The sequence below is a fragment of the Rhamphochromis longiceps genome, linkage group LG20, assembly GCF_057381845.1.
Source record: "Rhamphochromis longiceps isolate RC_006_pf linkage group LG20, R_longiceps_female_GT1.1, whole genome shotgun sequence".
In the NCBI taxonomy this organism is placed as follows: Eukaryota; Metazoa; Chordata; class Actinopteri; order Cichliformes; family Cichlidae; genus Rhamphochromis; species Rhamphochromis longiceps.
The window spans coordinates 35,054,694-35,077,904 of NC_140576.1; the positions used below are offsets into that span (position 1 = coordinate 35,054,694).

At 42.8% G+C, this 23,211-nt stretch overlaps 1 protein-coding gene across 1 annotated transcript in view; it reads right to left on the reverse strand.

Annotated features, from left to right (window-relative positions):
- The window catches only part of plxnb3 (plexin B3), a 91,593-nt gene that overhangs the window by 23,375 nt on the left and 45,007 nt on the right, over positions 1 to 23,211 (reverse strand). The window contains exons 3-4 of the mRNA XM_085392929.1: positions 2,627 to 3,031; positions 1,737 to 2,460 (exon numbers count right to left, since the gene is read on the reverse strand). Of these exons, the coding sequence (XP_085249055.1) occupies positions 1,737 to 2,460; positions 2,627 to 3,015 (1,113 nt within the window). The 5' untranslated portion in view covers positions 3,016 to 3,031. The remainder of the gene's footprint in view (positions 1 to 1,736; positions 2,461 to 2,626; positions 3,032 to 23,211) is intronic.

Sequence of the window (23,211 nt, forward strand, 5' to 3'; positions counted from 1 at the left end):
AAGGTCAGCAGCGAGGCAGATGACAACCATCGACAGCTTCTTGCCTAAAGCAGCTGCTAATCTGTGATGTCATCACATGTAAAATGTGATGTCATACGATGTCCCACTTGGCCGACCAGGACCTCAGCGATCCGTGGGATCATCTTTGGACTCTCATTGGAACAAGTTTACTGTCCCATTGTTTTCAACTGTCACCCACACTTCTGTACTGCACTCTCATTACTAGCAGTAGCTCTAACTCTGTCATCTGCAGTATCTGGAGTTTATATTTGGCTCTATCGCTCTTTGCTTGGACCTACTTCTGAGAGCAGCAGCAAAGACAACAGATTGGTCAACTTTATTAAAAAAAACATGAAATTAAGGACTTGGGGTGGAGGTGGGTTGCAAAGTGACTTGCAGATCAGAGCAACCATTGGGTGGGGAAAAGCAGCTTAAAAGCATGTCCTATATGAGATTTACCAGTTGGACATGTCGAACGGTAAAAATCAGCTGATTACAAATAAGCTTGACTTTGTGGTCTGAACTGAAGCTTTGGCATCAGTCCATTCATATATATTTTCAACGTAGAACTGATATTATCACAACTCTATTGCCAAAAAACTTGAACAGCCTACCACAAAGTTATTGCATAGAAAACTGAAACCACAGCTTTCATTCGCTTTAGGAGGGGCTACCTCCCACCCCCCAATCTAAAAAAAAAAGAATAATAATGATTTGCAAAATCAAAATACATTATGCATGTATTATGTGCACCAAGTTAGTGAGTGTTCCAGGTAAGGAGGTTACTCACAGCCAGTAATGGTAAGTGTTAAATCTACATTAGTGCTTTCTATCCAGCATTCATTCTCCGACGGATGCATCGAAGAGTATCGATTTAGTATCTTGCCCAAGGATATTTGGTATGAACACCACCAACCTTCTGATTAGTAGATGACCTGCTCTACCTCCTGAGCTACAGCCACCCCCAGTGCCAATGCTGGGTGCAACATGTTACTGGTACCACATTATATTTTTCAGTCATGCAGTAATGTAATGAGTTACTGTACAAAATTCAGTAGTTACACTACAGTTGCAATTATGTCATTACGTGCATTACAAAGGTTCTTTAGTTCTGTGCACACTGAGCAGATAGAAAGAAAAAAACATTCACTTTTTCTTCTGCACCCCTACGCAAAAAACAAACACCTCGTTTTGATTGTGTACAAGGAGGAGGGAAATGGTTTAGTGGTCAACAACATTTGTTGAGTGGTGATATGGAAATCGCTTTTATTACAAGAGCATGATTATATAAAGTGCAAACTGTGTCCAGGACAAAAAATGACAGTGTTATACCGCTAACATCGACTCTTTGTGAGCATCTGCACAGACAGCATGCTAATACAGAGCTAACGAAGAAGGCAGTGTGATGTTAAAGTTGAGCGTATGCTGACCCCAGGCCTGCATCCAGAGCCTGAGCTTCAACAGGTAACAAAGGCAGCGATTAAGTGACGCAGCCTCCACTTCTGTTCATGTTTCTACAGCAAAATCATCGTGGCGATGACTTTGAAGTTTCATTGAGCTGGTTTCAAACTTTGTTATGTCGGCTTTGTGTTCTTACATAGCCTCAGGTTTACATTGTGTTTCAGGTCACGTTACAGAGTAGCAAGAAAGTAACGTAATGAGTACTTTCTCTGGGGACAAATTCATAGATTACTTTGTTAATCACCCCAACACTGCTCAGGTGTTTGTGAGTTTACCTTCGGCAGTTTGAGACATTTTGATGACACGCCGTACTCGATGTAGGCCTCCTCCTTTCCACCGCTGCCTTGTCCTCCCTCTGTGTAACACACTTCCTGTGCTCTCCGCAACATTGTGTCTAACTCCGCCATGCCATAAACGCAGAGAGCTGAACGATTTGTTGCTACGGGCGTGGACGCCTGCCCCGCTGCCATGACGACAAACAGGTGAGGTTCACCTGAGTGGTTGCCTAACCATGCACCCTGTGCCAGGTTATACCCACCCTGGCACAGCAGCGGCACCTCAACGTACGAGTAGAAGCTACGATCAGAGATGCAGAGCCTAGAGGCATAAGTCCGGTACTCCTTCTTGTGCCGCCGTGAGAACAGGAAGTAGACATGGTTGCCATGGACAACAGCCTTCACAAAGTGGTTGTTGTAATCGGAGTAACTTCCTACAACAAGTTTTCCAAGCTCCTCCTCCTGAGAGAACGCTCTGCGGGGTGGAACCACTGGAAACAGCCGCCGTGTCGTGATTGGTGGGATGTCACCAGGGCCTTTGCTAGTGTAGCTTCGACCAACCAGCATCAGGCGCAGCACGTCACCATCCCCACCCCCTTCCTGCTTATTTTTCGTGGTTATTACCACGGCAACAGTGGAGACACCTGGAGCGTTGGCTGCGACGTACTGAGTGTCAACGGGATTGGACGTCTGATAGATGAGCTGAGAAATATTGGACAGATTCCTGCAGAGAAAGACAGGACAGAAAAGTCATTCTTCATACGTGTTTTGGCTAATCCAGACATCAGTCACCGTTGATACATGCAAAGAACAGATACAGTGTGAGAAAAATGTATTTGGATAAACTCTGGGAACACAGTGAGGAAAACTAGCACAGTAAACTGACGTACCTCTTTTCACAGATTCCCTGGAACAGTGATCCACAGACTATCAGACTCCCTGGCTCCACCCCCTGCCCCGTCTCCATCAGCAGCAGTTTGTTGTAGTTGTCGGTGTCCTTGGCTGATGGGCATTCCTGGAGCACGATTGGTGGGAGGCACTCTGGGGAGTCCCGGTAAGGGCCGGTCTTTACGTGCAACAACACCTCGAGGCCAGTGGTCAGCTGGTACAGATTATTGACCCCGCCCACATAAATATGTCCCGCTCCAGGATCCAGGAGCAGGTGCGACAGGGGGGCGCCCTTCAACTCCACATGTTTCGAGGCATCCACAGGTTGGGAGAAAGGGGAGAGGATGTGGAGGAAGAGGAGGAGTGACGGGGGGATGGAGGAGGCCAACATGGCAGCTCCTCTTTACCTGAAACAGATTAAAGTTCAGGAGAATTAAAACTTGTGAAAAGCAGCTGCTTATGATTATTCACAGGTCAGCAGGCCCACTTGCAGTTAATCTCACTGCCCGCTGGTCAAAAACAGACAAAACTTGTTTTTCTTGTTTTATCTGTCCAAACCCTAAAGATATTCCCTTTACGGGGCGATCTGGTGGAAAAAGGAAATGAAATAAACCCTCCGAGAAACTGAAACAAGACAATATTGTAGATTTTTGAATTGTGCAGAAACTGACCCCAGATCTGAACTTCACTGTAAAATTTGAAATCCACTAAAGAATGTCTTCTTGGCTTCACCGTCCGCCCACAGAAAGTCAGCGGTCTGTCTGAATACAAAACTCAAAGCTGTGATTGCATCTTATTTCCACTTTCTCCCCTGCAGCAGAAAACCTCGCCCGAGTTTCAGAGCAGAACTGAACCATGACTGTCTCAGATTAAGGTGGAGAAACACGGATCTATTTCATACCCCAAAAAGAAAAAAAAAACTTAAATATGTAAAATACACCTGAGCAGGTGAGGCTCAGCCCTGCAGACTCGCTGCACCGTTTCTCTTTCTCTCTCTGAAGTTATTAATAAAATATTTTTGCTGCTTCACACTTTTCATCTGGCGGTCAAACTGTAGTTGCCTGTAGTAACATCACCATGGCAACAAACCGGTATCCACGGCAACGCTGTGAAACGACTCAAACCTCTGGTGGGTTGTTTGGTTTTTATGACAGAGTGGAGTTTTAAACTGGTGTCAAACTGGTTTCAATCTTGCGGGTCCTTCTGTGTCTTCAGGTTGCATCACTCTGTCAAAGTGTAAAATATTCCTGTTAAATAATCACGGCTCAGACCTCATTCCTCTTCTCCTGAGGATAAATCCACGATCTTTCCTCCAGCTCTCCCACTACTGCTACAAACAGCCTCCGCCTTCACTTCACCTGAAACAAGCTGATTTACTATACAGCCGAAACGAGGAGAAAGATTCACTATTTAAAGATGAAATTTCAAGCAGCACAAAAAGTGTTCTTCCAATGCTGAACCTCCAAACGGTTTTATTCACAGGCCGCCTACAACAGACACGGTCAGCAATTAGTTAGCTGTTATGAGGTTTGTTTTGTGGAAGGCAGAAGTAACCATATACTGATGAGGGTGGAGTACTACGTTATCAGCCTTCGTAGACTGCAGGGGTGACTGGCACTAACACAAAACCTGCTAATTAGTGCTGATGATACTTTTGTTATTCCATCTGTAGTCATCTCTAATTGGTTGTGTGGCTTTAAATGGAAAGCCAGAAGGCAGTGAGAGTAGCACCACCTACTCACAGAGCAGAGCATGTATTATTACAATGGCTGTGTTATTGATAAAGTCAAAGATAGCATGAATGGCCTGAAACAAGCTGGGGGTGGAGGTGAGGTTGCAAAGTGGCATGCAGAGGTACCAGTAACCCTATGTTGAACAGCTTAAATATAATGTTATGTATAAGATTTACCAACAGGATGTACAGAGGGGTTTCAGGCGACATCAGCTGGCACTGAATTATGCATCTCTGCCAAATTTGCAGGAATTTGGCTCCATGGCTGTGATACAATTTTAACTTTTCATATTAGTCATATCATTTATAAGATAATTACATTAAATGACTCTAATAGTGTCATTTATGCTTAGCTTATGCATGTATGTGTGTACATGTTTAGACATCTTTGTGAGGACAGAAACTACTATACTTGTGGGGACCAACAGTCAGTTATGGGGACAAAAATGTCCATCCCCAGGAGTTTGACGGCATTTTTGAGGCTCAAAATGTGGTTTTAGTGTCAGGGTTACAATTAGGTTATGGTTAGGTTTAGGCTGAGGGTTAGGGTTAGGCATTCATTATTGATGGTTAGGGTTAGGGTAAGGAGCTAGGGAAAGCACTATGTCAATGAGATGTCCTCACTAAGATATGAAAACGAGTGTGTGTGTGTGTGTGTGTGTGTGTGTGTGTGTGTGTGTGTGTGTGTGTGTGTGTGTGTGTGTGTGTCTGTGTGTGTCATTATGAAGGGATAAAGCAGGTTTATTTGTACTGTAAATCTGGGCATTTTAACACAGGAGTCTATGGGGGCTGACTCGCTTTTTGAGCCAGCCTCAAGAGGCCATTTGCACTACAGTTTTTGGCGCTTCTACTTGGACTTCATATCTCTGTCCCAAGTGGTTGCCACATGGTTCTATCCAGTATGTGTTGGAAAACACGCCTGTTTAGATACTCAAAATATGGAGAGAATGCACACAAACAGCTTAGCTTGTCCATCGGTGTAATAATGTGTAAACATTTTCAGTTCAGATATAATCTGTTTTGATTTTCATTTTTACCTTATAAAGAGAAGCCCAGGGGTTTTCTTTGACTGTTATTTTCAGATAGTGGGGCCAAAAAAACTCCCAAAACTCGAGCAGAACCATGCGCAGGAGGAACTGTTTGGAAACATTTTTGCAAATCTGTATATTTTTTGCTTAAAGACAACATCAAATAATCCTGGCAAATATCCAGTCTTTCAAACAACCATCAGGTCTAAATCAAACCGCAGCAGTTAGAAAAGCCAAATTCTATCCATGACATAAACTCACAGTTATGACATTTGATCATCAAACTCCCAATAAAATGGTTTTTAATCTCCTTTTTTTAACAAAGGTCAGTCAGATTAATCTTGAGCACTAATGTGGTCAAAGGTTTTACCACAAGCCTCAGAATTTCCTCTGAACACTTTCAATCAGTCGTCTTTTTCTCGACAGCAAAACAGATCTTTAACTCACATTTCCACACAAACAGCCAGCGCATATCCTCTTTTTAACAATATTCCCAGTTCGGCAACAAAGAGGACTTTCTCTTGCTTTCTCGACACGTCAAAACAGTCACACATCAGATCTGATTCAGCTTCATGCAAATCAGAGGAAGAAAAACTCATTTACATCTGTAGTCTCAGAAAATACCACAAACTGTGGGTTTTACTGTGCTGTGGCGTGCCTCTGATTAGAGCCTGGGACCTCCAAACCAAAAAATAAATCATCAGGATTTTTCCTCTTAATCCAGCTGGAGCCTGAGGGAGACGACACACCAGGCGTGCACCGATTGTGAAATTCTGGGTCAGTACTGTTTGCAATTTTCAAAATAAAAATCTGCATCCTAGTATATACATATACATATAACACTCAGAGGGTGATTTCAAACAGAAAGCCAAACATTAAGCCCCGATTAACATTGATTAACAGTATTGTTAATACATCACATGTGATGACATCACATAAAAGAAGGTCTATGAAACATGAATTAAGAAGTTGTTTAAAGGAGGAGGTTACTGATTTCATCAGTCGTATCTCCACCGGCTCACTCCTTGGCGGCCGCTTATTGGGGCTCGCTCGGGCCACTTTGGAGGTGGGGTGCCCCCGGCCTCTCGGCCTGGGGCTCGGTCACTCAGGCACAGCTGGCTGCCGGCGGAGCTCACGGGCGCGTCACTGCAACTCCCCCTGGCTTCTGCTCCGCGGCTGCTGAATGAGCTCTCATCTGGGACTCTCCTTAGCTCTTACTGGGACAGTGGCGCGGCTGCCCCTCTGTGGGTCTTCCTTGGTCTCTTGTGTTCTGGGGGCCTCTGGATGTCTGGAGTTTTGATCTCCTCCATACCTGCTTGATACCATAGAGGACAGGGCTGTGGCTCCCCACACTCTCTAGCAGATCATTACATGGAGAAACCTTTGGAATGCAAGCATGCTGATCCACACAGGTATGCACACAGGTGTACACATGGGTATTCACAGATGCGGACTAAAGCTTTCTTGGCTGCTGCCTCAAAGCACACTGTGCGCTGTCTATCTTGCGTGCTGCACAATATCGTTTATTATTTAGTAACTATTGATATCTATGACTAGCTAGTTTATTGTGATGGTGCTTTTTTTTTTTTTTTATTATGTTGCTCTTTGTTGTTTGCTGTCTCCCCTGTTTTTTTTGTTTTTCTTTCTCTCCATACAGGTGACCCAGGAGTTTTTTTTTTTTTGTTTGTTTGTTTTTTGTTTTTTGTTTTTCTCTCTTCCCCCCCTTCTCACCGTCTCTTCTCCCCTTTGGTTTTCTTTCTTCCTCTCCCCCTCTTTCTTTCATTCTTTCCCCCTGTCCTATTAAAAAAAAAAAAAAAAAAAAAAGGATGACAAAGGATGACGTGATGTCACATGCTGCTGTTTCTGATGTCACTTCCAAAAAAAAAAAAAAAAAAAAAAAAAAAAGCTGAATCAACTTGTGCTCACAAGATCCTGGCAATGGGCTTCACTTATGTGGACCAGGGTCAGGGTAATGGTCGCGGGGCGTGGGTAAAGTTGAGTTGGAAAAAAAAAGAGACTAACATGGTGGGAAACAGCAATTAGGCTCTTAAGGTCACCGAAACTCATGGGAAGGTACACTGCATGGACAAACCTACTGGGTCACCTACACATCACACCTCACCACCATAGAAACCCAGCCATGAAGCTCCTGGTGTGTAGTTTTTGTGCAGCTCAGCACTTGGTAACAACACTCTTTAACTTTTCTGCTGAATTGCTGTGCTTCTTAAACACTTTCCACGTTCGAGTTCAGTGACCTGTTAAAAGTGACTCATTGTAAAGGCAATCGGCATGGCTTGGTGCTTGACTTTATACACCTGTGGATATGAGACTGAAAACATTTTAGTCCACATATCTGTATGTTGTGAGAGTAGCGAAGAAAAAAGATTTAAGATTTAGCTGAATGGAAATGAAATTGAAATTAAATAAAAATAGGACCTAGAATTGAACCTTGCGGTACACCACGGTTAGTGTGAACAGCAGCTTAAACACAGCAGCTTTAATGCGTTTTGTGCCCACCAAAGGACAAACTACAATGTGAACTTCAAGGCCATTTTAAGACACGTTTGACAGCTTCTCCTTCATCCCTTTATCAGATACCTTAATTCAATCACACAAACAGTCTCACTGAATCTGGTTCATACCCAGTGCTTTATAGCAGTGGGCCATGTTTCCATCACTGATACTTGGTGCCATTTGCTTGGCACCATGTGAGTATAAGTCAAGTTATTCACTCATAGTAAGCCATAAAAGAGGTGGCTTTATGTGTCAACTGACAAGGTTTTTTCTCTCTCTCTCTTTCATTTGGTTTTAGGTCCTGTGCAAAGGTGGTTAGTTGTGGTTGTAATCGGTGCTCCTGTATAAGAAACACCTCAATGTCAAGTGGGGCCTTTGATGTGCCACAGTCTTATAACCATCCCACAGCTACACAGACACTTTTTACAAATACACTGAGACACTCAGGTAAGGTGAACATAGCTGTAGGGAACACACGACCGAGGTAACGAGGCTGGGAAAGTAAAACTGAATACTAAATACAGAGACAAAGGCTACCAAAATAAAACAGGAAATAACATTACAGGAACAGCTAACACAGAGACGAAGGCTAGACAGGGTACTAGGGAACATGCGGGAGGCGGAGAACTGTAAATATAGACCTAAAGAGACAAAACTGAGTACAAAAACAAACAATACCTGTAACTGGGGATATATATACTAGGAATCAAACTAAACATAAGACCTTATGAGTCCAAATACAAAAAACGATGGGTCAAAGACCATCTCAGACCACAAAGGTACACCTGCACTTGCCTCAAGGCACACCATTTGGAGATCACTGTTCTCAAAGATAAGAATTAAAACCAACCAAATGCAGTGTCCTTGATGCAAACTCATTTTCCAACAGGGGGCAGTCGCTTAAAATGGCATGATCTACCCTGAGTGTGACGGGCAGATATCAGTCAGCAGGGCTCATATCGGCTGATATGCACATCCCGGTGCCGTCCTGCCATGAAGAATAGGAACTGGATGTGACAGCTGATTTGAGCCTAGGTGAGCTGGTCAGATAAAAGCTGAAGTTGGAGTAGATAAATAAAAGCAGACTACTGAGTGTAACAGTTTTTTAAAAGAAAATGAATTTAAAAAATCTCTGTGCAGCTGGGCTGATGAAGAAAAAGTGAAGGCTTCAAACCAGCAAGGACAGAAGAGGCTAATCTGAGTTCGGCTAGCCCGTGTAGCTTTCAGCCAACTTCAGTTCGGTCCAAAGCTTCAAGAGGACTTTACACGATCAGTTTGGCTTCATATCTCTCAGGAAAACAAGATTTTCTGCCCCAGTAAAATTAATAAGAGCCTCTGACATGTTTTACAGAGTGTGTTCCTCTGATACAAAACACTATTCATCTCTCTCTCTCCTGGTTAACTCGTGCTCGCTCTACCCTCCCTCCTGCTGCGTGTTGGTACAGACTGAAACTCGCTGTTTAACTTCCCCCCCAGTGCATGCTGGGAAACAGCCAGTGAGGCCTCGGGACACACAAACACACGGTGCCGAACACACACAGCAAGAGGCACACATGCTTCAACATTTCCATGGTAATACTGATCATCCTCACACACAGTCAGTCTGTATGCTAATCACTTCCTCCTTCAGCCAGATGGGTGGGGAGGGGGGCTTCATCTATAATTCATGCTGCTGAGGAGAGAGAGAGAGAGAGAGTTGTAGGCTGTCAGAAAGTAAAATGAGAGGGAGAGTTAAAGTTGGAAGAAAGAAAAAGAGAGAGAGGTTATAAGAAGGACAGAAGAAGGCGAGAGAGAGCGCTGGAGGCGACGGAGCGTTAAAGTAAAAAATGAGGAAAAAGACTCAGAGAGAAAATAAATTCATGTTTGATCTGCTGAATTCAGATCAGCTTCTGTCAGCCTGTCTATCTGTCTCTCTGTTGACCCTGAGAGCTCTGCACACTGCAGCTTAAGAAAGCTCAGGCATGGGAAAGTGCTACGGACACGTCCATGATACCTTTTTAAAATAAAGCCAGTCTCCGTCCATACTAACGCGCCTAAGAACATATCGCGTACACCGAGCCACGTCTCCTAAGCACAGATGCAGAAGCAGAATGATAAAAGGCAAAGTTGAATGGCAACAGCTGGTGCCAGACATCAAGGTCAGCAACGCCTGTTATTCATCCTGCGTGTTAGTCAAGGCTGATGTCTTTGTTATCTTCTCAAAAAGCATCATATGATAAGAGTGTCACAAATCAGAGTGGAACACTTAGCGCCCCAGCAAACACGTGCGCCTGCATCGCCGTTTCCAAAAGTCAAAGTTTCCGTGAAAGGCTCGGTTTTCAGTCTCAACTCAGCTGCATTTACAGAAGCCTCCACATGCCAGGCGAGCGTGGATGCTCGGTCAAAGCACAGAAGAAGAAAGTACATGAAAATAAAATGCATAGTTTATGACTAGTTGGTTAACCCTTGAATTGAAATTTCTATGTTAATTTTCATGTTGTTCTTATTATACTCATCATGTTTTCAGGATTATTTAAACAGGAGGGCGAGCAGGGTCAGAGAACGAGGCAGGGGTGACTGCAGGAAACCAGAATAGCTCATCATAGATAAATACACTGTAAAAACTGGTGTATTGTCTTAAAATACTATAAAAAATTAGATTTCACAAAAACATCTATAATATAATGCTGTCTATAGTAATATGTCCCAGTGTAATAATAACTAAATAATAACTAAAATCAAATCAGGGATGTGGAGTACATTTACAGCTATAATATATTAGAGTAAACTATATTTCAGTAAAGTACTCGAGTAGATGTACCAAGTTGCATTCCCCCATTGGTCCCATCTCTGTCATGAGGTGGCACATTAACTGTAATTTTAGTCCGGTGGAATTATTCAGGAGGAGAGGACCCCCTGAATGAGACAGACAAGCTCATTGTCATAATAATTGCTAAAATAATTAAACCATAATTAGCTAAACAAAAAAAAGTGCGTTTGAGAGACCACGTTTTATCTTCAACGCTTCTCTTTTCAATGCAATCATTAGCTGTCGTAACCTGTCAGCTGCTGTAAGAGCTCACAGAAGGAGAAAGCAACAAACGCCTTCGTGTTCACTGTGAGCAGAAAGCCAGCATCTGAATTTAATGACAGCCAAAACTCCAAAAATGTGTTCAGGGTTTAAATGAAACAGCTATACAGCTGAAAAGTGAGGCGTGATTTACATATTTGTGTGATGCCTCAGTTTCCTAATGACTCTGATCAAAACAAAGCCAGGAAACTGAAACTGTGCCTGGAAAAAGAGTTTGATCAAGGCAGTTGCTCCCGGCCATCGAGACAGACAAAGATCCACAGTGAAGCAGACGCCCGAGTTTCTCGCTAGATTTAAAGGCAACTTTCCCAAAAATCCTGTTGACATTACACAATTACCACAGATATGTTATTCATATTTATTTTTAGGTAAAACTTTATTATTTAATGATAGTTTGGTAACACTTTATATGGTTCAATTTAAGTAAGCTGTTTAGTATAATGTCTTATGTATTGTATTAAAGCTGTTAAAATATTAATAATTTAATTTAACATATAGAAACTGTTAAAAACTGTATTATGTATTTGCTCATGACTGTGTCCGTTAGTAATGGGTCATGTGATACTTGGGCTGAATTCCTTGCTGTCCCATTTTAACCTGTTAAGCACTCCGGGGCATCAGTTTTTCATGTGCAGGGCTAACAATGTGAATTTTAAACCTACTCAAGCAGTTCTGCAGCCTAAATCTGACCGTGTAGTGAGTGAAAGTGACATTAGAGGACACAGCAACCTACCAATATACCTGAAAAACTATCTGAAGTGTCCTGAAGTGGCCTTCAGGTCAACACTTCGTGTATTTTAAATGTGCTGTACGTGATAATAAAGCTGACTTGACTATAACTACAGGTTAATTAACTCTCACTTTACTGTTTATTACTGATGATTGTTACAAAGTAACTGCTCAGAGGACAGTTGTCTGAAAACTTATTTCAAAACTGGGGGTATTATTAAAAAAGGTCAGAGAAGCCCTGAAACATGCAGGCAAAAACACAAAACCTGAAACATGACCGAGGAGAATCGTTTTCCCTTCCAGGCTGACCAAACCCCCTTGAAGGATCCCCAGAAACTATTCCAGTAACCTTCATGCCTCCTCAGGGGCTCGAGGAACATTTTTACAGGCTTATTTAACCTCCTTAAAAGGCCTGACAATTTCTTCGACAACCCCTGGAAACTTTTCATGCTCCTTTGGAATCACCCCAGGGGCCATTTTCACATCCTCCAGGTCCCCCGAAACTTCTTTTGTGACCCGAGTCCTTTCCAAGGACAGACCCGAGGAATTAGCTGCACTAAAAGGCACCTGAAACATCTTCCATTACTTCTGAACCCTACTCCTGCTTCCTCAAGGACCACCGTCACTTCTCCAAAAGCCTTGAGACCTCCTCCAGGACCGCTAGGACTTCCTCTGCAACCTGGAACTTTGTCTAGCGCTCAGAATTAAACAGCCGTGAAGAACAGGTCCTGCTCTCTGATTGACTGCCAGGTGAGCAGATTAACCTCTGTTTCTGCATCGCAGCTCCAGGTGTTTTATTGTGCTAGTAACCGTGGCAACGGGGACGATGCTGCAGGTGTGTCTGCAGTGAAACACGCAGCAGTTTACTTTGCTAATCGCAGCAGTTTGTACTTCACTCGTCTTTTGTTCCTGCCCTCCCTCCCCTCTCTCCCTTCTCTCTTTCTCTCTTTTTTTAATTTTCTCATGGGTCCTCTCCTCGCCTCGCTCGCCCCCCTTCTTTTCTCCGCTTCCCTCCTCTCTCTCTCTGTATGTAAATGAAGGACAGCCTGCTTTCAACACAGTGAGGTGATGATTACAGGCTGCCTTACCTCAGGCGCACACACACGCACACACACACACCTCCACCCCCATATTATCTCTGTGGTTTGGTGCTGACTCTCACACTCACTCTTCAAAGAGACAACAGAATCAGACGCATACACAGCTGTGAGTGTGTTACTGTGTGCAGTTAAATTTCTTGTCTTTGTTCATTTCCTGTCCTTCCCTCTCGGCGACTCCCCTCCCTCTGTGTTTGTACTCGTCCTAGTTTCAGTCTGCTGAGGAGCCTCAGAGCCAGGCAGCTGCAGAATACCCTCAGCACATCAGGGTCCATCCTGAACCCGGTCTCAGCACAACCTTTGGCTCCCGCTTTCTACCTCATAAGAAAGCAGAAATGAGCCAGCCACACCTTCCCGCTTACATTCCAGTGGAGGAGATTCAGACCGCCGTCTTCCTCCCTCTTTACCTTCAGGCAACATTCCAGAGTAGGAAAAATTTCATGCTGATGCATCAACGGCCTCGCAGAGCATCACATGTTCAGCATCATATAATGCAGAGGCTCGTCACATGATCTGTGGTGCCTGAATCTATGCACTGTGTCTGCAGCACTGACAGGATCCATGCAAGTATTCAGTAAAAGCATCTGAAGTGTAACACAAAGTAAGACGCTGCACAATGCTGTAATACATTAGTGTCTGCAGCCTCTTCCATCCACCTCCAGTTTTTGGCACACTGTATGTTAGGCACATGTAGCCTGATGGCATCATTATGACTGCATTGTGACATGCCACAAAGGGACATCATCCAGCTCTTTTTACACGCCGATGAAGAACAACCAGGACACGAGAACCTCACAGCTGCTTCTGGATTCACATCTATCACAGCATCTCAATCGGGGAACATCTGCAGACCAACTACAGCTGATGTGGACGTGCCAAAAGCTGCAGTTCCTCTAATGACCACATCACAAAGCTGACTCTTAAAGCGAGTCGATCCCTTCAACTCCCATCTTTAAATCCCCAACCTAACAGCAAAAATGAGCCATGTTTGTTTCGGTCTGTGGCTGTTGTACACTTTGATCAGCTGCACTGGATTGTGCACTGTGTTCTAATTCACCCATTAAGGCTAAACTGAGGCTTAAAGTTAGGGCTGGTCTGGTCTGATAGCTGCTCAGCTTCAGTAAAATTCTATTGCTTTATTTGTGCATTAGTACATTTGCATTTTAAGTACACCCTGCTGTTACTATAACACTCCACCAAATCATCCAAATACAGTCACAAATATATGTGCTATGGACAAAACGCTACTATCAAGGTTTCAAAGCAAAATGCAATAATAGAATGATAATACAGCAGTAAGAAAGCAGGAGAGAGCAGGGAGAAGACACGCACTGTCTGCAATATCCTTACGTCATATGGGTCGCCTGCTAATCGGTGGACTCTGGACACCCCCGCAGAATACACTTAGTGGGAAGGAAGCGCTTTAACAGGAAGAGACCCCTAACAGATCGAGGCTCACCCTTAACCATGTGACGTGTTGTTACAACAACAACTTTCTTGTACAGACAGAATTATTTGCTGAAACATTTTATAATAACATGAAAAGTATTCAAATGCTTCAGCTGGTAACAACAGTGTTGTGGTAAAAACACGAGAAGTTTCTTTGTTATGAGGAGAAAGCAGGTCAGAGCTGCTGTGGGACAGAAAACGGGAACAACGGCTGATGAGACTCCTAACAGTGCTGGAGGTCCTGGGGACAGGTACACTACAGGGTACAGACACACAGCAATACTACCTCAAATACTAAAGAATGTGAACCACATACACACAAACACTCATGTCGGGTATTCATATCTTGTGCAGACATCTAATTGATATAGTGTTTTCCCTAGCTACTAACTCTAACCATCAAAACTAAATGCCTAACCCTAACCTTACCCTAAACCTAACTATAACGTTATGGTAACCCGGACACTAGAACCACATTTTGAGTCTCAAAAATGCCTTCAAACTTGTGGGGACCAAGATTTTGGTCCCCATAAGGGCTCTTGGTCTCCACAAGTATGGTAAACTTCACCTTTTGGTCCCCACAAAGATATGAATACACACTTACACACTCAGAGGACTACCACTTCTCTATGCATTTCCTCTCCCTTCCTTTGTTTTTCTTTTCCTTCTTTGTCTCTTTCTTCTGCTTCAGGATTATTTTGTTGTGTGTTTGGCTTTGTTATCACACACACACACACACACATACACACACACACACATTAAAAAACACTCCCCTGGTGAGCTCATGAATATTTTTTGGTGTTCGAAGAGACGAGGACGGTTTGATATCATCGAGGGTGTGTGACAACTGTGACACACAGACACACTCCGTGACACACACACTCTAAATCCCACTGGGATTTAGAGTGTGTGTGTTTCTCTGTGTGTCTCTGTGTGCGTGTTATGCATGTTGTCAGCTACTGTCACAAAAAGTCATTTCCCAAAAAGGCATTTTTTATGTCTGCGTGTGAATCATAGAGCTGACTGTACACAGACCTTCATCATCGTCCCCACAGGAAGTCAATTTGTTGCCGTGGTGATGCAGCTCATTGATGTAGAAACATGATGAGATGTTTAAAAACAAACAGCCCATGCTCCGGTGCTATTATTATGGCAGTTACTGTACAGCAGGCTCGTAGCAGGGTTTGAACTCGCAGGTCTTTTAGTGTTTGTTGGTAAATGTTTAGCATTTGAATTTAAATAGTCTGCCTCTGTGTCACTTTTTATTCTGCTGCTGTTCAGTACAACATATACACAAGCTGGTAGAACTAAAAGGAGGCCTCGGAAGCATATTACCAGCCAACAAAAACTTACAGAAGGGCCAACTTTGTCAGACTTCTAAACAATGTTGAGGTTTTATTAAAAGGTAAAATGTAAGGGTGTGTCTGCCAAATGAAAAAGCTTCGATTTAAGTCTAGAAAGTCACTTCTTTATTTCTGCATCGTTCTCAGATGGTTCCTAAAGTTAAACCGTTGAGGCTTTCACTTTGATAGTGACGTCCCACCTGATGTTCTTTAGCTCACTAATCAACAGGAAGCTGTCCAAAGGGGGTAAATGTGAGAAGGTCAATGGTTGAAATTTGGTTGAATTCAAGAGAAGATTACTTTTCACCTTTCACTTCTAAATTCTGACTTACAGGGGACATGTTATTAAAGAACATAATGGGTCAAACTGTTACCTACATATTGTGTCATAGCAACGTGATGCATATCATGTTACTGGGATTAGATTTAATCATATATCTCAATACTTTGTGATACTCTGAGGATTTCTTTCAGGAAATCTGATTGTAAAGAATTTGTCTTATTATAAAGAAAACCTTACTTAATTATACCGTTAGATTTGTGGTCTTTGTATTTGCTTTCATCACAGTTCAGTCAGGAGCACTTTCATCAAAATATAGCTGTTATTCGGTCTGCAGTAATTTGTATTTGGTGGAATGGGTCTGAAAAGCCTGAAAAGGGGGACCTGACATAAATGTGGGTTGCAGAGCGGCTTGCAGAAGTGTGGGAAGGCTGAAGCAGCTTCAATAGCCCACACTGTCTTAGATTTTTCAATTGGATGTGTAGAAGAATATCAGCTGAGCTATCAGGTCACATCGACGGCCACGGAGCCGCTGATCTCCCGTCATTACAGCTAAACTAACGCTGTGCTACAACCCAGGAAGGTAGCAACATTTTCCCTGTAAAAGCTTTGCTTGTTATTTGCTAACAAGTGGCTAAATAAGATAATAAGATAAAACGATGATAAGATGATAAGTTGCCACAGACACTGAACATCAGTAAGCGGAACAAAGGAGCTTAGTGATAATGACCTTACAGTCATGCGACAGTGGTGTAGTTTATTTTTGTCATTAGAGTTTTATTTTGCCGAATGCATTTACACTCAGAATCCACAAAAACAGACTAATTTCTGTAGATCATCTTTCTAAATAAAGTCTCTTAAGTGTCATAAACCTTTATGCCAAGCAGACCTTATTTTTTGTGATAATCCAAAAACCTGAGGGAAAATCCTTGTGTCGAGGAAAACAATGCTAACTACCAGGGTGGCCTATACAAGCAAGCTATTCATGCAGAACTGTTTTGATAGAAGTGTGTCGATAATTTCTCACGGCTAATCGCGTTAGCTTGATGTGGACACAGGACCGAACTGTAGCTCAGACTTTAGTTTTTGTGCAGCAGATGTCTTTGTCTCCGTCTGAACTGTTTTCAGCAGCAGTGGGACTCACTTTGATTCTGGGCCGTTGTGTTCTGATCCGATCTGAATGGAGCTAATTCCTCTTTTTTTTTTCACAGACAGAAGAATGGTCCATCGGGCTTTAAACTGTAACTGTGTGCTTTCACATAATCATCAGCTCACACTGGGTCTTTTTTGATGATGACGAGGCTGCTGAGCAGCTATTCCTGCCTCTGTGTCTTTAATCTGGATTAAATCCTGTTTGCACTGACAACACATGTAAACACACTCAGAGCCGAACGCTTGACAGCAGGATCAGATCAGAATAAGAAGAATTAGAGATTCTCCTCAGCTTAATCCCAGACACCAGATCAGAATAATATGTGAATAACAGCAGATTAACAGCAGTTCTCCTGCAGGGAAACAACAACCATCTAAAAATATCTGAAACTCGAAGGAATTAAAGGAGTCGTAGCGTTTCTGTGAACAACTGCAGCTCAAATTTGGAATTCACATTTCTGCTGCACATCACATCTTATTCATAAAAGCAACAGTCCAGCAGTCTGTAAATATCTCTGTTCTGAGTGCTTTTGGAACCCGTAAGAACCTGTGCAGACTGGGTTGCAGGTTATGACTGCTTTTCATTGTGCTTTCAAACCAGAAGCTTTTAGATAGGTGTCCGTGAAGGCCAGCACTGAACACGAGGTGTTTAAAAGGCAAATATTGACACCAAATATTTGATTCAGGCTTTTAGGTACACGGGTACTTTATTGTCATTCAGTGCACTCCCGCCACAGTATGTGAGCACACTGTGAATGGAAATGCTCAAAGTAAATAAAGCAGTAAGATACTAAGTGGCCTGAACATACATTTATTTTAAAATTCTAGTAATTTAAAGATTTTGATATACCTGTTACAGTTTTCTTTCTTTCTGTGCAAGTTAAACTGTTTATGTTTGATTACATTTAAATATTTAGTAGATTGACTCAGACACCTACTGAGTCAATATAATGACTTTACTGCTTATTTCTATTGTGTGGATCTGTTTTTCTCTGTGCTTGTCCATTACTGCTGTAAGATCCAGACTGAGCATGTAGGCAAAGCTGCAGGTCTGCAGGAGCAAATTACAGACGTTAGCTAAAATACTGCATGCTGTCATACAGGTTGTTTGTTTTATCTTCATGGTAGAAACACTCTGAAAACTCTGACACCATGAATACATTAGGTTGCTGGTTTCATCACCGTGTCAGCACTGATAGAAGTGTACTGAGGGATGGCCTTCTTATTGTAGAAGGGAAGCTTTTGAAGTAAAGCTATTTTATTGCCGCTCGTCAAAAGTGAAACATCACTCACCATAAATATTTTAAGAACTAATAAGGCAAAAATGAGATCTAAGTCATGGTCTGTGATGACCCCCAACCCTACGGCTTTGTTGTCAATATATGAGTTTTTTTATTGTTCTCCCATATTGCAGGGAATAAAGCAAATAGTTCTAAGCAACACATCAAGAACTCTTTATTTTAGGGTTAAAACCTAACAGTTGTGTTCCTTCAGGGCAAGCAAGGCGAGGAGTACTAGTTTCTAATTTAGCACTACCAAGTTCGAAAAACAGACATCAATTAAAACCAAAGTAAAGCAATTTCTCTATTTGCATCTAACACAGTGTTCTGTCTTAAAGCTTCTGGCTTGTTTGCATTATACCTTTAAATTTTTGCCATCTTGTGGCTGCAGTTGGCCACTGTCTCTGGAAGCAGTCTTAACTCTGCTTGACTATGAGCCACTGAAATCTGTATCGTGTCAACAGCTTTTTCTGGTTGTGTTTGTGCATTGCGGATGAACCTAAACTAACTCAGAGTAACTCAAAGATAAAACAAATCCACAGACTTCTGTTCTAAAATATATATATATTTCTTTATTCATCACATCCACCAGGTTACAAATAACTTGGTGGATAAACTGGTTTAGTTGTAGGGTTAAAGGTCAAGGTTAGGCTCCTACTACTCCAACCTAACCCTAACTGTGGGGACATAACAGTTATTCAAAGGTGTAGCACTGGACCTCAGTTGCCCTCTTAAATTTTCTGTCAACTTATTGGGTTTCACAGTGAGCGCCAAACGTTGAGGCCTCAGAAGTCATCTGTGCTGAGTAAAAGCAACAACTGTGCTTGTGCTGTCAATAGATTTTTGTAATCAGATACTTGCATTTTTTCCTGCTGAACATAAATATTTCAAAAAAGTGGCCATGCAGCAAAATGTTAACTGAAGGTGAAAGGTCGCCGCTGCACTGACAGCAGGACAAAAGTAAAAGGGATTGCTCCGCCCAAAGCTCAGAAAGATCAGCAGAGGAGTTTCTTCTTCTGGACCGACAGAATAAATCCACTCGGCCTCAAACACACATCACATAGTTTCTACTGCTCCCTTTCTGCACTGATGTTTGGGGGTCTCTACTTGGTTTTCCACCGCAGCATAAAATCTTTAAATTTGTTCATTTCACAGTTTTCATCTCACACTGTGCTCTGCTGCACTGTACTGTACTCTATTGTACTCTACTGTAATTGTTTCTACTGTATTTGAGTGCAGTCCTCTGCAGCCACAGCAGCAGCAGCCTGTTCTCCTCCACAAACTGAATACTGATCACTGCAAACATTAAATATTAATAACTACAAGACTTTGATACTCAAACTATAACACACACACACACAGATGTGTGTGTGTGTTTGAGGGTAAATGTGTGAACAAGTGCAGGGAGGTGATGGGCGTTAATGATATTGATGCTAATTCCATCACTCTAAGTGCAAGTATGTGTGTTTCTGTGTGTGTTTCTGCATCCGTGTCTGTGTGCGTGGGTATGTGTGTGAATATATTATCTCTCCAGCCTCCTCTCCAATTAGCAGACTATGTAAGTGGTTCTGATCAGCAGGAGATCACATGACAGGATTTACCTACACCTCCTCGGCTCGCGGGTCCATCACAGCTACACTGAGAGGCTGTTAACACACCTCAGTGAGCCAGAGTAACACTTCCAGTCCCTGTCGGCACCCCTGACAGGATGCAGCCTTCAGAACAGAAACGATGAGCACAAATGATGTAAACAAATAATCGTTCTCCGAGGAGTGCCTTTTTATGCAATCGTAATCCTCCACAACATAAGACCAGCCTTTAAACTCTACACAGTGTCACTCTCTAGAGAGTGAAGTCCTGTTTTAAGCCCTAATATTAGCATTTGGGTGTTAGAAGCAACCCCTAGCAGCCATGTGAGTACTTGTAAAATGTATAATGTGCACTGGTATCACCACTTCTAAATGAGGTGGTAGAGAGGTAAGAGATGGTTTGGACATGTGCAGAGGAGGGATAGAGGATATATGGGACAAAGAGTGCTAAAGATGGAGCTGCCAGGCAGGAGGAAAAGAGAACTACAGAGATTGTTCATGGACGTAGCGAACAAGGACATGCAGAGGTTGGTGTGACAGGTTTGGGATAAGGTGAGGCAGATGATCCTCTGTGGTGACCCCTAAAGCCAAAAGAAGGTACTCAGCACCCTGGAAACCTAAAAAAGGAAATCTATTAACATGTATTTAACATTGTAAAAGGGGGCATTTCAACCACAATCATGATCTTAATAATGCTTAGCATTAAAGGTTAAAGTTGTTTTTGTACCTAAATTTAACAAAAAATGAAAATGATTCTTAAAATGAGTCCATAATGAAACTCTAGCTCCAGTCTCCCAGTTGATTCATGTTTATGGATGTATGGACACATCACACAGACACCAAAACTTAAACCTTTTCTTCGTTTTTGAATTATTAGTACAATTAACCACACATCAAACCATATTATTTGTCAGATAGTTGTACTGGAAATGCTCCAACAGTCGCCATCTTCCCCCCGTTCAGCGCAAACATTCAGTGAACCAATGGCGCTAAGGTAAAGTCAGCTACAGCTTCCTGTCGCTCAAAGTGGCCACTCCCCTTTCTTTAAGCCTTAATAAAAATTTTAATAAAACAATCTCCCTCAGTTCCTTTGAAAGGCAAGCTTAGCCAAAGAGGCCTGAACCATTTTTGTGCCAGACCGTAAACATGTGTTCTCTGCTGTAAATTTGCCCATTTAACACAGGAGTCTGTGGGGATCTAATCAGTTTGAAGTCTCAAGTGGCCGTTAGAGGAACTGCAGTTTTGGGCTCTTCTGTTTCTCAGCCCCCGAGGCTGTTTTGTTGGACTGTCCACCGCTCTGCTGGTTGGGGTCCACCGGGACCAGCCCCTCCATCAGATCTAATTCTGCCCCCCAGGCTATTAGACTCCCTCCTGGACCCAATCCCAGCTGAGGACCAGGTGTTTGCCTTTAGACCAGAATGCTGAAAACAAATATGTCCAGTATCAATGGATTAAATGATAATTGTTTAAGGTAGTCCTACCCCTCTCACAATACGAGCCCAGCTGAGGATCGGGGGTCTTTCTGAGATACAGTGATTTAGTGTTTGGGGTTGACAAAGAAGAGGGAAACAAAGTCATGTTTAAATCTGGTGAAAGTGTCTTATTCTGAACCCTGGACCTGAATTCACCCCAGAGCCTCACCTGGACCCGGGGCATCATCTCAACAAGTCATCTATTCAGCCCCCATAACTGCTGCCGGTAATAATAACTCCTCAGCTGCGGCACTGAGACCCTCTATTAAATCGCACGTTGGTCCAGATTCAGTTGTCATGACAACAAACACAAAGACGAGCAGAAGAAGACAACAGCTGGACGGAGAAATGGTTAAAACGGGAATGAAACAGGAAGTCGACCTCAGAGCGTCGCCGCTGACACCGATAATCCAGTGCGAGCATGAAAGTGACGCATCAGCAGATTCAAACTACCGAGGCGCAAACAGGGGAGAAAAAATGAGGGCTACATTTTCCTGCATCAGGGTGGAGACGTGTAGAGGAGAAAGAGGAGGAGGTGCAGTTATATTAAAACCGAAACCCTGACTGTGTTTTACAGCTGCTGTCTCTGCTGCCTGCCGCCCCTCCCTCTGTAGCTAACAGGCGTGAACCAGCTTCATTATGTGTTTATGAGAGAAGAATTTTTTACAAGATTAAAACAAGGCTTTGAAGGGGTGTGGGAGGCAGAGGGGGGCAGTAAATGACAAAAATACTGTAATAACAGAGAGGAGGAGGAGAAAGAGGAGGGGGGGGATCTGAACTCTAATAAACATGGGGGAAAAAGCAAAGGGAGGAGATTCCTTTATTTAGCAATCTGTTTGATTCCCCACAGAAACAAGAAGATCAGGACGAGAGGAGACAACTGGACCTCCATCATCTCCTCCCGCACCGGAGGACGACTGAAGCCAACGAGCCTCGTGGAGCACAGATTTCCTCTAACAACCTAATTGAATTTCTGAATGCATGAGTGACTCCAGTGTTGAAGTCACTCGTGCAATATATATATATATATAAAAGAAGGAATATGAAAATAAAATGAAGATAAAACACATTAATGGCTGCAAGTTCACCGCTTTTATGGTTTTTATAGTCACATTCTCTCCTTTAACATCTCCATAACCATTACATTAGACCTAGTCTTGTCTGAACTGCTCATTAGATCCATTTTTATTGCTTTTTTATGTCACACTGTTCCCCCTCTTCTGTCTGCTCCAATGGCAGCTTTATTTTTAATATATCATCGTTTCAGTTGCTCTTATATAACCCCCGACTGTGGTAGCTGTACTGTTGGGGAGTAGTCAGAGAAATGTAATTAAACCCGTAGTTGAACTACATTTCACTGCATCTTGCTGAGCTTTCAGCTACAATCGCAATCATCCCTCAGGTATTTAGATTACTTTTTTAGCATTTTTGTTGAAGTTAACTATTGAATAAGGAGCACGGAAAGAGAGGAATGTTGTGTTAACTCATTTTACCGGTGCTCCTCTGTTGCCTCACTCCCTTCTCCTTTCATCCTGACCACTGTAAAGGCATGCAATCATTCATCAGTCAGCCGCCACCACAGACTTTAACTTCACCGGAGTCCACGGGGGAAAAGAGCGGGCGTTACCCAGCATTCACACAGCAACAATGCCATACATCTCCTGCATCTCAACCTAAAAAAAGCATCGCCACAAAAGTCACCAACAAGTCCTTTGTTCGTGTGCGAGCAACGAAAGCCGAGAGTAAAACACACTCTGCACTGCAAAGACTGATCTTTTTTTTTTACAAACTAGTTTAGATCACCTTTATCTGAGTAGCTTTAGTTAGCTACGCTAGAGTTCTCCCTCAGGTG